Source organism: Leptonotus elevatus, chromosome 5, assembly GCF_054856555.1.
Source record: "Leptonotus elevatus isolate MCC_2025b chromosome 5, RoL_Lele_1.0, whole genome shotgun sequence".
In the NCBI taxonomy this organism is placed as follows: Eukaryota; Metazoa; Chordata; class Actinopteri; order Syngnathiformes; family Syngnathidae; genus Leptonotus; species Leptonotus elevatus.
In genome coordinates, this window is record NC_141243.1 from 23608879 (window position 1) to 23624620 (window position 15742).

Sequence of the window (15742 nt, forward strand, 5' to 3'; positions counted from 1 at the left end):
AACTGGAGCAGTTTGCTCATGAAGAGGACCAAAATACCTCCTAACAGTTGCGGAAGTCTCTTTGAAAGTTCAACAAATAATGTGATTGCCTCAAAAGTTTGTGCCACAAAATATTAAGGGTGCCATCATTTTTGATCAGGTTTGTTTCATAAGTTTTTTTTTTAAACTTCTGTTGAACCACAATTTGAAAGTAATGTCTGATTTTATATTGTTTAATTTCCATCAAATGTTTATTACTTTTGTCAGATTCAAGTTATTTTTATGGTCAATGTGGGATTTTATTTTATTACGCGAGGTGTACACAGGGATGGCAGATAATTTCTAATATACCAATTTTTTCCTTAAGTGTCACTTGAGACACTTTTTTAAAATATAAAATGTGGTGTTTTTAACACGACTGACTAAACACATGATGTACATGTTGATTATTTTATTAAAATAAGTAAGAGCCTAATATGGCACCACATATTTTTGCTACTGGTACCGGTCTACGTCAAAACAAATTTTTGTTGCGGGCCACATCGTAGTAATGGTTTCCTTCGGAGGGCCCTTTTGCCTGTGAACCCAAATAAATGTATGATCACCTAATAATTACATGTTGTATACAAGACAAATGGAATAACTAGTTTTAGAATCAGAGGCCAGTATAACTTTGTTTAAATATTTGTAGCAAAAAAAAACATTACAAAATCAATGTTTTTAAAAGTGAAAACAATTTGTAATATTTGTATTTCAGCAAGAAACGAAGTAAATGCCCATAATTTGCTTTTGCTGTTCACGCAAAATGACGTAGTGGGCATGACTTAAACCATATAAATCATCAAACACTATAAAGTAATACTTTTTAATATGTTACTAATTAATGGCTCTCACAACAATGACTTCATTTTCCTGAATTATTGATAGAGAAATGGTAGCAGCAATGCCGTGCCTGCCTCCAAACTCTGTAAGGTTGCTAAGTCAAGTGTTATTTTGTAAATACTCTTTAACATCTGCTAAAGTACATTAAATCTAAAATGGAAAAAAATAACCATCCTTATATACGTTGTAACTATACACCTAATAGTGAAATTTTTATTTTTATCAATTTTATTTTTTAGAACTGGTTTATATTCTGTGATTTTCTTTATAACTCGCCATTTCATTTTGCAATGCAGTCACACCGTGGCGCTGTTGTTTGTATGACGTTGACGCACAATCCCGAGAGGCGACGAAGAAGATCTCCGGAAGTCGTATTTGCGAACACGCGGTACGTCCGGCCTTTCTAGCAGCGAAGCAAGAGGCGACATGGTGAGTCTCTATACGGTTCTCTTTTAATGAGTAAATGTAAGTGTTTATCGCAGTTAACCTTCATAGCAGATGTCAAATATAAACGCATAAGCAACTTAGGTCGCTCTTTTGTTGTCTTTTAATAAGTAGGCCACACTCGACAATAGGTAAAATGTAAGTTTAATCTACACTAGCATTTACTAGCGCCGATGAGCTAAGTTGCTATGTGCTAACGCAATGACAACGACGTTAGCCTGAAAGCTCATTTCATGGTGCGATTGATGATTTGAAAGTCGCGACGGTCCAGTAATTTAATTGATGGAATTTGTGTCTTCTAATATTATAGGACTAGATATAGCGGTGAAGTAGTCGGTGCGTTAAATGTGATCTTGTCACTTAAGAGCTCGTGTGAAGCGAAGCAAAAATACGTGCTTCACTTGGCTCTCTCGTCTGAGATGATATTTGTTGAGCTGATGTACTGCTGATGCATTCACAACTGCTTACCAAAAGACTGAGACTTGAGATGTCAATTTTGGGCACTGTGCTATCCGACTGCATTGTTTTGGTTCTTAGCCCCTGACGAACTAGCGTGGCCAATATTCGCCTCTTTCTAACCATTTTTGACATCCTGTTAAATCTCATTTCATGCAGGCTAAGATCAAGGCAAGAGATTTGCGTGGTAAGAAAAAGGAGGAGCTGCTCAAGCAGCTGGATGACCTGAAAAATGAATTGTCACAGCTTCGTGTGGCCAAAGTAACCGGCGGTGCTGCGTCTAAACTGTCGAAGATGTGAGTATTGTGTGAAATAATAAATTCGTTGGATGTCTTGATGTCGGCTGGGCAATATGGCCCAAAATTCATATCACGGTATAAACGGCATCCCTTCACAGTAACTATAGATCACGATATATAATTAAGTTTTTTTTTGTTTTTTAATAAATAATGTGATTCCAGGTTTACATAGTCCTATAGAAACTATATACTAGATTTAAAAAATCTAAACAACGAAAGAATAAATTTACTTTAGATAACATTTATTGTTTAAATCTCAAATCGGAATTAAAAGTCAGCACTCCACTCTCTGGTGCAAAAAAATATTCAGTGCTCTACACTAACTTGCACTGGTAGCACTGTTGCTACCAACTTTTTCAGTTGGTCGCACCACACAGGTTTTGGTCGCACCTTTTTTTGGGGGGAGATACAGCTTGACCGTATTTGCTCGTGTTTAGTTGTCTCAATTGGCATAGCGTAGTTTCATATGATGTAAAGAATGACAGCGATTCAACATTGCAGGGGGCGCAATATGTAAACTCATGTAACTAATGAAAATAAAATAAAACTGCTACACTGACTCGGACTGTGTATTTCCTGTTCATTGTTTTGTTTAAAAGGGACTATATTAACTCTTTGACTGCCAGACGTTTTCAGAAAAGGGATGCCGCCAGTGCCAGCCGATTTAAGCATTTTGACTGATTTTCAAGGTCCACAGAAAATGTTCTGTTTGGACTATGGAAACACACGTACTACCAAATGAAAGATTGGACTTTCATCAGAAAAAAAGAGTTTGTTTCTACCTTATTCCGTTCTTTAGTAATCAACAATAGAAAATGGTTAGTTTGACCCAATTTCGCCTGTGTTGGACCAAAATACGGAGAAATCAAGCTTTTAGTGAAACGATATTATTTCATGCATTCTAGTGAATTTGACACTTCTTTTTGTCCATGAATGATGCCACAAACACCTAAATAGTGCTTTACTTCTATAAAACACTACCACCAAGAATGAAAAAGTGTTTTTTGATAGCAAAATACGTTTATTTACATTCAACAGTGTAACAATTTGACAACAATTTGGCAAACTATTTACAAATGTGTGCAACTGTGGTGCTATTTACAAATATGTGGATGTTTCAACGACAGTTTTTCTTTTTGTAACACTCTCCTGCGTGCAAGGAGACGCAACAGCATTTGCACAAGATTGCCTCTTCGCGTGCGCCACTTTCTTGCCGGCCGTTTTTTTCCGGGGAATAGCAAGTATATACTGCAGTGTGTCATCAAGTCTAATATCAGGATCATGCTACGGTTACGTTACGGTGGTGTTACGTCTCGCTTCCCCGTGTCCTTCAGTTGCTATACCGGGTTGGTAGGAGATGTTCTGATCCATTTTATCCACTCCATTCATGGTGGCATCGTAGTCCAGAAACAGTGTCTTCTCCGTGATCAGACTGTACCCGCTCCTCCGATGAATATGCATTGGACTCGGGGTACTCTTCATTGTCCGATCGAATGTCCGCTTGTGCAGCTCCGCGTTTTCCGGCCTTAGCAGCGCTAGCCGCGCTTTGCCGGTGGGGCTTACTACGTGTTCATAACAGTCACGTTGGCGTAGAGCTTCATCTTCATCATCATCATCAATCTGCATTGGTCGATGCCAACTCTCCATCGCCCGATCGAATGTCCGATTGTGTAGAAGTACCCGGCCGGCTATTGTGCGCGTTTTCCGGCCTTAGCAGCGCTAGCCGCGCTTTGCCGGTGGGGCTTACTACGTGTTCATAACAGTCACGTTGGCGTAGAGCTTCATCTTCATCATCATCATCAATCTGCATTGGTCGATGCCAACTCTCCATCGCCCGATCGAATGTCCGATTGTGTAGAAGTACCCGGCCGGCTATTGTGCGCGTTTTCCGGCCTTAGCAGCGCTAGCCGCGCTTAGCCGTGAGGCTTACTACGTGTTCATAACAGTCACGCCAAAGCTTCCAACTTTGGCGTAGAGCTCGTTGTCATCATCATCGTTGACATCAATGCGCTTTTTAGTATTGATTGATGCTTTCCGTCTTTGAAAAAAATGCTCAAGCTGAGCTGCTTGTAACCGGTTGCTTGGTCAAGCCATTGTGGCTTGGATCAGCCATTGTCTCCTCAACACTCTAGCTCCGCCTCACGTCTTCTACTGACGCCCACGGTGGGCGGCCCATCCAACCTTGTGCAAAGAGAGTCATCGCTGCCCTCTAGGGGCCAAAACGAGTCTTTGACTAATCAGATCAGCCTGATTCTTTCAGCACAGCTGCCCAAGGCTTTCCTGCACCCGTTTTTGAAAAAAAAAAAAAAAAACATAGGGGACGTCTTTTAACGTCCTCGGCGCCCTTCCCTAGGTTTATGCTAAACGTTTTATAACGTTTATGGCAGTCAAAGAGTTAAAGGTTAGGGGTTTGAATTGCCTAGTACCTGGCGATTCGATTAGTATCACGATTCATAGGTTACCATTCGATTCAATCCAGATACGAATCCATAAAATTGGTTGCTGCGATTTTTTTTTTATACCTCAAATTTGAAAAATCCTCATCGGTAAACTTGTACATGTACACTGTAAGATTTGTAAGGTAATGTATTTATCTGAAAATTCAGGCTTATAACTGAGCCACTGCATTTAGCAAACAGGTTGGAATCTGTTTCATGTTTGAACAGCACTAAAATAAAAATATTAAGGCTTAATGTTCCATTAATATAACATTCTTACATGCTTAATGTGTGAATCCTAACCTAAGTAAGTAATCCTAAGTAAGACGTTTTGTTGAATATTCCCATAAAAAAATTGACGTTTAAAAATCGATTCGGCTGCATATGAATCGATTCGAGAATTGCACGCTGTAATATCACGATATATTGCTGAATCGATTTTTTTCTAACACCCCCAGTAAAGGTGCTCCTATATTTGATGGTAAATGTTATATGAATTGTATAAACCAGCAGGTTTATTCTTTATTTTTGATTCATTGACATACCAACAACTAGAATGGAGGATGGAAGCCTTGTGATGATTTGGTATTGTAAACAGAAGTGACTAGTTGGACCATTGTTTATAATTAATAAAAAAAAAAAAAAGTGATATTGCACCCAGCATTGTTCTTAATTTATGCCAGCTTTTATAGAATAATAGAAAGCTTACATTGTTTAGATATTTGCAATTATTAACGGTTAATGCATTGGTGGACTTTTTTTCTGTGTGAATTAGAAATGTCCGGCAGAATTTGAATGCAGCTGGAGTTTGGCTCGCCGAACGCTGTCATTTGTTTACGCTCCCGTTAGTGGCTAGTTGCTAACGCTGGAGACTTGTGTCGTATCATACAATGAAAGACTAATTAACTTTCCTAGGGTTTTTATTTGGCAATTAAATGTAATTTCGAGGTTACGTTGTGTTGATGTTGGAAGACGACAGTCACGTGAGGACGAGTCAAGTTGGCCCAAACTGCGTGCAATGCGCTATATTGGGACGCAGATACGATGACGTCATCAACATGCACTACCGCGGTAAAGGGGAGTCAAAATCTTTACCTTCGGCAAAATTTATGGTGGAAGTGGCAACATTATATTGAATATACCTGTTTACACCCCCCAGCCCTAGCTTGATGTGGTTCTGATTTGAATGTCATCAATCCATTATGTACAAGTTTTGGTTGAACATCGTGTTGGGCAACAATGACTTGGCTTAATCACATATGTCATGTACTGTGGAGAATGAATATGCTGTCACATTTTGAGTTGATATATAACCTACCGGGTAAGATAATTGCAGATGTAGTTTGTTCTGGTCTCTTAATGTGTCTACACTGTATCTGTCTTTTGCAGTCGTGTTGTCCGCAAATCTATCGCCAGAGTCCTGACGGTCATCAACCAGACTCAAAAGGAGAATCTAAGAAAGTTCTACAAGGTGAGAAGGAGCATTTGCACCAGTATGTCTGCATGTGACTTGAGGTTTCACTTTGATACTTTGTTGAGCTGATGCGTTGACAACTGCATACCAAAAGTCTGAGGCGCGATGTCTGTGTTATTCACAACCCCCTATTTCTTAAATGCATTACAATCACAAGTAGGCCAATATTGTTTCCATTTATAGTTTTCTTAGTTGTGATTTTTAAATTTTATTTTATTCCTCTTCAGTGTTGCTCTTGTATTTTTACGTTACTTTTTGGATGTTATTACTGTATGTGTGTTGACATGGCCAATATTAGAGTCTGATGGTATGATTGTTGTATTACATATATCACAGCTGACATTTTGTGAAATAAAACAGCCCCCTTTCTCCCAATCAACAGTTTTATTTTTAAACGTAATATAGAATATTTGGTACAGATGAAATGTGCACCGTGTTAGTTCAAATACATTTTAACATAGGTTTTAAATCTTCTTAGTGTCGGTGTCTCATCACTGGTGAGCTATTTTTAGAACCAGATGTGAGCTACTCATTTTGTCCTCGGAGCTAACGAGTACCCGCTGGCACCGTTTTTTTCCGGTTTTTTTTCACTGTGCACGTTAATCGGAGCAAAAAGATATCTGTTTGCAGAGTGTTTTTTGTCTCCCGCCCCTTGGGTAATTGCTCTCTGCAAGCTGCAAAGGAGAAAAAATAAGTTAATTGGAGGCAATTCACTTTAAAAAGATGGCTCATTTACTCAAGTCTGTAAGAAGCAAATGTAATTTTGCCCTGTTTATAAGTCCCCTCAAAATACACGACTCATACCGGTGACAGCAAGTATTAGCGGTTATTAAAACTTTGACTTTTTAAAACCGCATAAACCATAGGTCTCAACCTCCAGTCCTCGAGGGCAGCAATCCTGCATATTTTAGATGTTTCCGTCCTCTGATTCTGAAGATCAGGATCATTATGAGGCTTCTGCAAAGTTTGCTGATGAGCTGATTCTATGAATCGGGTGTGTTTGTGGGGGAAAACATTTAAAACCTGCAGGTGTGAGGACCAGTATTGGTGAAGCCTGTTTTGAAGGCTTCCCCCCAACACACCTGGATTATCTCACCAGCAAGCTGCAGAAACTTGATAACGATCCAGATCATTGAATTTAGGTGTGGAGGGGAAACCCCATAAACGACAGACTGCGGTCCTCAAGGACCTGAGTTTAGCCACTTTTCCACTAGACTGGAACGGCACCACACTACACTGCACATCCCTCTCACTTGCGTAAAACCATGAAATGGGCGTGTGCCATGGAGTTGCCCGCTCATCGCTGTCGGCCACATGACTATATGGCTCTGCTTGGCCCGAGGTGACTGGCGCTGCAGAACCACTTCTACATTGTAACCGCTCAGCCCCCCAAAAAGTAAAATGGAAACGCGGACCAAGGCCGCATTTGAGACTTATGACGTAATCGGTCCACATCTAGATGTGATTGTTGCTGCTGCTGCTGCAATGATTTAATTGCCCTCACAAAATTTAGAGTGTTTTTTAGGCGGTGAAAATATATGATTACTGTTTGAATGACACGTCATGTGGCCACACACATTTTCATGTACTTGAGTTGGGTGCAAGGACAAATATAACCCAAATAAAAAAATGGTTTACACACTTACAAACTAATGTATAGCATTGACTGCTTGTTCTTCACTTCCTTGTGTAACTAGGTCTTATTTGATTGATTTTAGGGCAAGAAGTACAAGCCCCTGGATCTGAGGCCTAAGAAGACCAGAGCTCTGCGTCGCCGCCTCAACAAACATGAGGAGAGTTTGCGCACAAAGAAACGGCAGAGGAAAGATCTTCTTTACTCAATGCGCAAATTTGCTGTCAAAGCTTGATGCGTTTTCTATATACTAAATAAAACATGTTCAAGTTGGGCCTTTTGTCCTCTTCACTATTAACTTGGTAGTCACTTATGCTCCTATAAACTATAACTAAATAGTATCTGAATAGCCTTGTTTGTTATTATATACAATACAACCCCTTTGGTGCCTTTATTTAAAAATATGCACTGCTAATGTAATTTAATGAAATAAAAAGTACAAAAACCTTAAAAGGTTATATTCCACAAAAGTACAAATATTGCACGCACGGGTGCTATTAGAATATCTTCGAAAAAGTTGAATAATTTCCGTAATTCCATTCAGAAAGTTAAACTTTCATAGATTATAGATTCAGGTCCCACAACTCAAGTGATTTCAATTATTTACTTGTTTATTTGTACATTATTTGGACTTCCAGCTCATACAATCCACTAAAATAGAATGCGAAGAAATCACCATGCTTACTTCCCAGTGTTTTGCATTGGGGGGGGGGGGGGAGGTATGAATAGATGGCTGGTGTTTTCAAAATGATATGTCAATCTTCAATAGTTGGTTGGATTCCCTTTGCCTGAATCACTGCTTCGATGCGCAGTGGCATTGCCTGGGGGTCCTGGAAGCCCAGGCTTTCTTGATGCTTGCTGTCAGCTTTTTGTTTTTGGGTCTGGTGGCCCTCATTTTCCTCTTGTATTACAGTACTATCATGAGGAAAGAGACGGCCACCAGACCCAAAAACGAGCTGACAGCAAGTATCAAGAAAGCCTGGGCTTCCAGGACCCCCAGGCAACGCCACTGCGCATCGAAGCAGTGATTCAGGCAGAGGCAATCCAACCAACTATTGAAGATTGACATACCGATTTGAAAATACCATCCATCTTTTTTTTCCCCCCATGTAAAAGACTGGGAAGTATGCATGGTGATTTCTTCACATTATTCAAATCTTTTGACATCCGGTTTTCATTGGTTTTATGAGCTGGGAGTCCAAATAATGTAAAAATAAACGGATAAATACTTGAAATCACTTAAGTTGTGGGCCCTGAATCTATAGTCTATGAAAGTTTGACTTTTTTAATGGAATTATGGAAATTCTACTTTTTGAGGATATTCAAAATTTTTGACGAGCACCAGTATGTCAACATAATTGCTCATCTGGTAGAACAGTTCAGACTTTTGATTCCGAATGAATATCTGTCCGAGTTTCGTGTGACCTCTGGCGACCAAGTGTAGCAGTTGGAAGTGAAGTCGCTGCAACTCGGCTTTCATCATCACAGTGATGTTACAGTTGGCAGTCCAGGAGAGGTTGTCAAGAGGTCTGCAAGCTCAGAAATTGAATGGTGTGTACCCATTTCACGCAGTCCCTGTTTACATAGAGTGGATCTGTAAACATGCAAGCTTTTTGTCAATGGACAATATCAGAATAGGATTCTGTTTGCTAGCATACAAATACACTAGCTGGCTATATGCTCATAATAAACAACAATGCCGTTGTGAGCAAAATTATTAGCTCCACTTATCAAACTGGACAAAACTTGATTTCTCTGGAAATGGCCAATAACAACACGTGTTGCACTGTTGCTATTTGAGTAACAAATACAATCCAAAAATGACTGTTGAGCGTTCTTTTGTGACCTCCAGGATGAGTCATCGCTGTGATCGTTGGGTGTGTATCTTTCCAATAAAAGACAATGTGATACGTACAGTATCTCCATATGTGGGGTATGATACAATTCAAGAATTCACTGCAGTCCTAAAAATGTACGATTGACTTTGCAACTTTGCCAGATACATGTCAGTTACAACACTTTATACAACACAAGAAAAGGGCAAACAATTTTTCACCGCACTGTGTATTAGATGAGTTTTGTGCCAAAACTGCATGAGCAGTCAATTAAGGACACAATCAAAACGCTGGTTTTTGAAAGATGCTGCTGTGAGCAAAGTTGACCCAAGGAATGTCTGGAATGACCGCCACCTTGATTCTAATTGCTTTCCTAGTAACACCGAACTGTCAGCTGCCCATCAACCATTAACCAACAAGTTTGTCACTGTGCACCACTCAACCATGAGCTTTCTCCTCAGACTGTCTGTCTGTTTTAGCGTGTTTCCCTTATTTGTGTGCCCACATCTGGTTTCCACCAAGAAGTCCGGCTGCTTCAGAGTCAACAACTGCAAATGCATCATGAAGGATGGCAGTGGCGTGATAAATCTGCAAGCTATGGGAGACGCAGATGGTTTCCTGGGGCGGATGACGCCTGTCCGTGCAGAGGACGGGCCAGTCAATGCCGAGTTCCTGCTCACCTTCAGCCCGTGCCAGTCTTTCTCGCAGCCGGAGGACCTGACAGGAAGTGATTGTACCAATGTTGCTGCATGCCTCATTGTCAGGTACAGCCACAGCTGAGAATAAAAATAAAAAAAGAGAATAGCTACATTAAATTTGTTTACAAGTATTTTAGTCATGTTGCAGCTTTCCATGATCAGAAACTTTTTTTTTCTATGCATCTATACTCTCTCACGCCATTTAGTTACTTTCTTAGGGTTATTTGCCAGTATTGCCAACTCATTTTCAAGAAAAGATGTCTATTTGTTGCTTTAAGTTGCTCAATAAAGTTGCCGTTGAGTGATGAACATTAAGTGGATTACATACACTGGCAATTCAAAAAATGAACATAATGAGACAAAAGTTGTTTATTTTGAAATACTAACCAATATATTCTATGCTCTATGTGAGAACTTGGTCAGTACAGTTCAGAGAGAGAAAGAAACAATACAAATAAGCTGCATGTAAAAACAAATGTTTATTTATTTAACTTTGGGGTCCCGAATTACCAGTTGAGAATCACTAATTTAGAGGGAAATGCACGTTATGAGTTAAGTGTTTTACTTAAGTTTCAAAACTAATTATGAAAGTAATTTTGGTGTTAGGTGAGAAAAGTTGCTAAATCGGGCAACAAAATTGCTGCTATTACAGTTTGTTTTTTCCCCTGTATGCGATGCATGTTTGTTGAGCTGTTATGTCGCAGGTGACCAGCAGGGGCCACCCTAAACACATGGCTCTGATGTACAGTAGTATTATGCTCTGATGTTCCTGTGGCAATTGAGATTCCTGCTATAAATGCGTAGCATTTGTTTTTAAAACCTCCTGCATACATATGGCAAGTATAGCGACTGGGCACGCAATATGATCTGCAGAACGCAGAATGATATTCAATAGATGAGCTGTAGTATAAAACTTCTGTTACTTCAAGGATAATAAAATGTTCCGTTCAAACCAGAAGTGTTTATTTAACAGTAAGTTTAATGGTGTGCGTTTAGGTGACTAATACAGTTGTTCTAATTGGCTTTCTTGTGTAGTTACCCTAGAACAGGTGTGTCCAAACTTTTCCCCCCAGACCAGATCGTAGACAGAAAAATTATAGGATTCAAGGGCCACTACTTTGAACTTAATTTATAAAACATGCTAAAGCCAATCCATCAATCAATAATATTTTATGTTTAAATATATTACTATATTGTTATTTTTGAAAAGCTACTACATCAAAGCTTTCTGTTAAAAGTCTTAAGGCAAATAGTTAAGAATGTTCAGGTAGTCCACACAATTCTGGTGGCATATATGGGATATGCCACCAGAATTGATCTGCTCGTCCACATTCCCGCATTCAGAACAAAAACATGAGAAATTTTGACTAATCTGCACTATTTAAAGCTCAAAGATCATTAATGCGGTATGTTCGAAAATCGGACCATGACATTTCTGAAAAGGAAAGACTTCAGCCAGAGGTCAAAAATATTGTTGTTACTATATCATTTGTAAATTTGTGTATTTTGAAAGGTGTTTTGATAGGCTTACCTTCCTCAGTCCATTTGCAGGCAAAATATGCCTGATGGTGTAATAATGCGTAATCATTCTTTTTACCCTTCATTTTTTCTACGTAGCCTTGCGTTGATCATCACAAGACTCACTTTCTGCCTGTATGTGTATGCTTACAATACAAATAAGCTGCATGCTTACCCCCACAAATACCGAGGTTGAATGACTGATAAGAGGACCCGCCTAGAACATGAGCACTAGTCATCATAAGGTGCTTTGAGTTTGGAACAAACTCACCAAAGTGCTGCGAGTGAAACCTCTTGTTATCCGTTCTCTTTGGAGGCGAGTGATGAGGAACAAATGCTGCACATGGCAATATATCAAGGCCAGGGAAATTAAATTAGGGTTGCAGGCCATGTTTAATGTGATTTTTAGTACATGCAAACAAAAACAACAAAAGGATGGCAGACCACAATTGTATTTTTTTAGACAAAAAAAATGGTAGATACTGTATAACTGCGTAATGCCGCACACTAATCAAAATGACTAATATTTTGTCTGTGAGAACAGGTATCAAAAGTTCAACAGAGACATTCACCGCTATATCAGCTTTGGCGGACATGATGGCAATGAATTTCATTACAATGATACTCTGAGGACACTTTCTGTCTCCTACTTTGGTGAGCTTTTAATTGTTGGGTTCATTTTTCATGTCCAGCCACTCAATTGACAGCGTCACTCTTGTCCTCTCGTTCCAGGGCTCAATGAACTTCCACTGACGATTGTGCATTATCATTGTAATCCAAATGAGTCTTCATCCTTTATTCGGGACCAGAGGCTGAAAGTAGAGGAGCCCCTGCAAATCTGGGTGGAGAGTCCCTGTGCTTGCCCAAACGCCTGCGCTATCGGAGATCTGGGTCTTGGCTCCATTTTCCTTATTATCCTGTCTCTCAGTGCTGCTGCTTACTTCATACTTGGTAATTATGTTTTTCTGTTTGACATAGACAGGATCAAAACAAAACTGTCAAGGTGAAGAGTTGTGCCACGTATAGGCCTACTACGGACTTAATACATGGCGAGGAGTCAGTTTCCACACAACTCTGATTACTACGAGACAGACTGTCTTGTTTTAACTCACACAGCCACATAAATTATATTATTATTATAACATTATAGGAGAAAAACATATAGAGTTTGTGGTAGGTTCTCCAGTGTTTGAATAATGGTATGATATCAATATCTTTGCTATTGAGCACTAAGCGTGAATAATTTATGTCATATTGGCCGTCTTGCCTGAAAATGAAGGGGATACAGGGTGACAAACAACCTTCCTAAATAGTGCTAAACTGGGACCAACCAATTAACTGTTTGTTTTTAGATGAATACTCATTGGAAAAAAATATATATAAAAGTTTAAAAAATAAAAAATTATACTTTATAAATATACTGTAATTATAATCTCAGATTCCAATGAAGCTGGGACCCTGTGTAAAGTGTTAATGAAAACAATGCAATAATTTGCAATTCCTACAAACAAGCTGATCACTATTCAAACTGATAAACTTAAAAAAAATATATATATATATTATTATCATTATTATTTGCGAATATTGACTTAATATTATGCCTTCAACACATTCCAAAATAGCTGGGTCAGGGGCATGTTTTACCACTTTTTTTCCTTTCATTGCCAGCTTAAGTAGCTCAACAGTTTGGGGTCTCCGTTGTCTTATTTTGCACTTCTTAATCATAATGTGCCACACAGTTTCAATGCGAGACAGTATGTGCAGCTATTTCTCCAGATACTCTGAATCTTTTGATGATATTATGGACTGTAGATGATGAAATCCCTACATTTCTTGCAATTGTACATTCAGATATGCTGAACTGTTGGACTATTTGCTCATGCAGTTGTTCACAAAGTGATCAACCATGCCCCATCTTTGCTTGTCAACAACTGAGCCTACAATAAGTGAAATCACGATATAGAAATAGCCTTTTAAATACACCATTGGGATGTTTTAATTGCATTTATGGCACTTATTTTTAACACAAAAAAAAGTACATTGAAAGAGAGCAAAAGCAATGGACAGGACTAAAATCTTGTACATTGTTAGTCAGTGTTCCGATGCCTCTGTGTTTATAGTACATAAATCCCTTTTAATTTACACAATCTTCAGTTTCTTCCATAATCATGCTCAAAGATGTACATTATAAAACAAGTCTACAGTTGTTCAAAAAATATATATATATTTTTTTGCAGCAAGCAGTAAACAACATTTAAGACAAACAAAACATAAAAAACTAAAAGCATAGAAGGTTTAAGAAAATTTGAGAAAAAGTTGTCACTTTCTGTAGGCGTAAAAAGTAGGATTTCAGAGGATTAAAAATTGACTTAGGGCCTTTTTGATTCTAATTTTTACCTAGGAAATTTCCTTTCCAATCGTTGACCCAGTATTGTTTGTCATCATGGGAATTTTACGCCGTGCTTTGTGTAGTCCCTTACTCAGGACCTACTTACCTTGAATGACTCTACCAGGGGCATAACACCGTCGACTATGTATAGTAGCTTATAGGATCATTGGGACGCAGAACTCCCATTCTCCCACACTTGGTTAAGGTCAATGACTACAGTAAACGTCAGAATCTTCAATAGCGTGTCTGTTCTATCCTGTGGTGTATTCTTTTGACAGGCTCCTGTGCACTAAGACCTTTTCGGAGCAGCAGTGGTGTTCAAATCTCTCCAGAACACAATGTGTGGTGTATGATCTGCTACCTCTTCACCGAGAAAAGGCCAGCAAGAAGACAATATACAGACATGACACATTCGGATGCAACGCTGAAAGACCAGATGCTGTCTTAGGTTGAAGTTATGTAACTTTGGGTGTCTTGTGCTAACTCATTAACTGTTTCTTTAATTCATGCTCGTTTGTTTATATTCATGAAACATATACACCACACGTGATATGTGTTTACAGTGTTTACTGTTTAGTATTTTTAGAGCAGGATGCAAAAGTGGAAGTTTCCTTACCTTCCTTATTTCACACATTCGGTTCACCTGCACAATCAAATGAGATCCAATAATGAGACAATACAGTAGAGCTTCCAAGGACAAACAAAATCCATTCAGGGATATAGGTTGACTTACAATTTGTTCCAATTTCTAAACAAATGTTCAATAAAAATAATGAATTCATAATACCATTCTAAAATCTTTATTGATACAAGCAATATTTTTGGTAGCATATGAACATTCTTAACTCTCATACAATTATGTTTACCATTGTAAGTAATCAGTCCCTGACAACTGGCACAATAACAGTGTAAGACTAAGACAAATCATTTATTGTCACATTGTTATTCATTAGTCCAAAGCAGTGTGGCATCTCCCTCAAGCTAGCAGCTCTCCAGAGGCACATATTGTATTTAAAATGTGTACATACTAGTGTTAATTTCGTCAACAAAAACAAAATAAAAATAATTTCGTCAACACGCATTTTTCACCGGACTAAAACTAGACTAGACTAAACTAAACTAAACTAAACTAAAACCCTCTCTGATAAACAGTAACTGGGACTAAATCAGTATGCATTTTCGTCGACTAATGAAGGCAAAACGAAAATGTACTTTACTTAATAAAAAGTAAAATCTATGGAAATTTTAGTTCATGAACAAAAACAAGAGGAAAATGATATGATTTTGTAAAATCTTGTCTCTGCTAATCTGACACTGTGACACTGTTATGTGACACAGTGACACGCCCCATTTCAAATCTGCAGCTAGCGTGTGCAATATGCACAAACACATGGGACAGACAGGAGGTGGATTCACAGTGAAAGGTTAAAAAAAAAGTAAATTATAATTATAACATTAATCCAATGGCTATAACATTCCAACATTAATGTTAAACCGACTGCTAACTCATGCTGGCTAATTTACTAGCTTATAACATGGAGTCATAGTAGATCTACAGTAATTGTGTGTTGTTTTTTTTCATCAAAAATATGAGGGAAAATGTTATGTGAAATAGTTTAAAATCCGAGATGTTCAACATTATCTGCTTACAAAAAAATACAGGGGTTAAATGATTGTCCTGACTAAAACTAGACTAA

At 38.5% G+C, this 15742-nt stretch overlaps 2 protein-coding genes across 2 annotated transcripts; both read left to right on the forward strand.

Moving 5' to 3' along the window:
- Positions 1–1174: 1174 nt before the first annotated feature.
- rpl35 (ribosomal protein L35) lies at positions 1175–7879 on the forward strand. Its single transcript, XM_086076915.1, has 4 exons — positions 1175–1290; positions 1921–2057; positions 5888–5969; positions 7691–7879. Exons 1-4 carry the CDS (start codon positions 1288–1290, stop codon positions 7838–7840), a joined length of 372 nt encoding a protein of 123 aa, XP_085933041.1. The 5' UTR covers positions 1175–1287; the 3' UTR covers positions 7841–7879.
- Positions 7880–9884: 2005 nt separating this feature from the next.
- On the forward strand, positions 9885–14559 carry LOC147174410 (uncharacterized). The gene is made up of 4 exons (XM_086076700.1): positions 9885–10204; positions 12201–12310; positions 12389–12607; positions 14324–14559. Exons 1-4 carry the CDS (start codon positions 9885–9887, stop codon positions 14491–14493), a joined length of 819 nt encoding a protein of 272 aa, XP_085932826.1. The 3' UTR covers positions 14494–14559.
- Positions 14560–15742: the final 1183 nt, after the last annotated feature.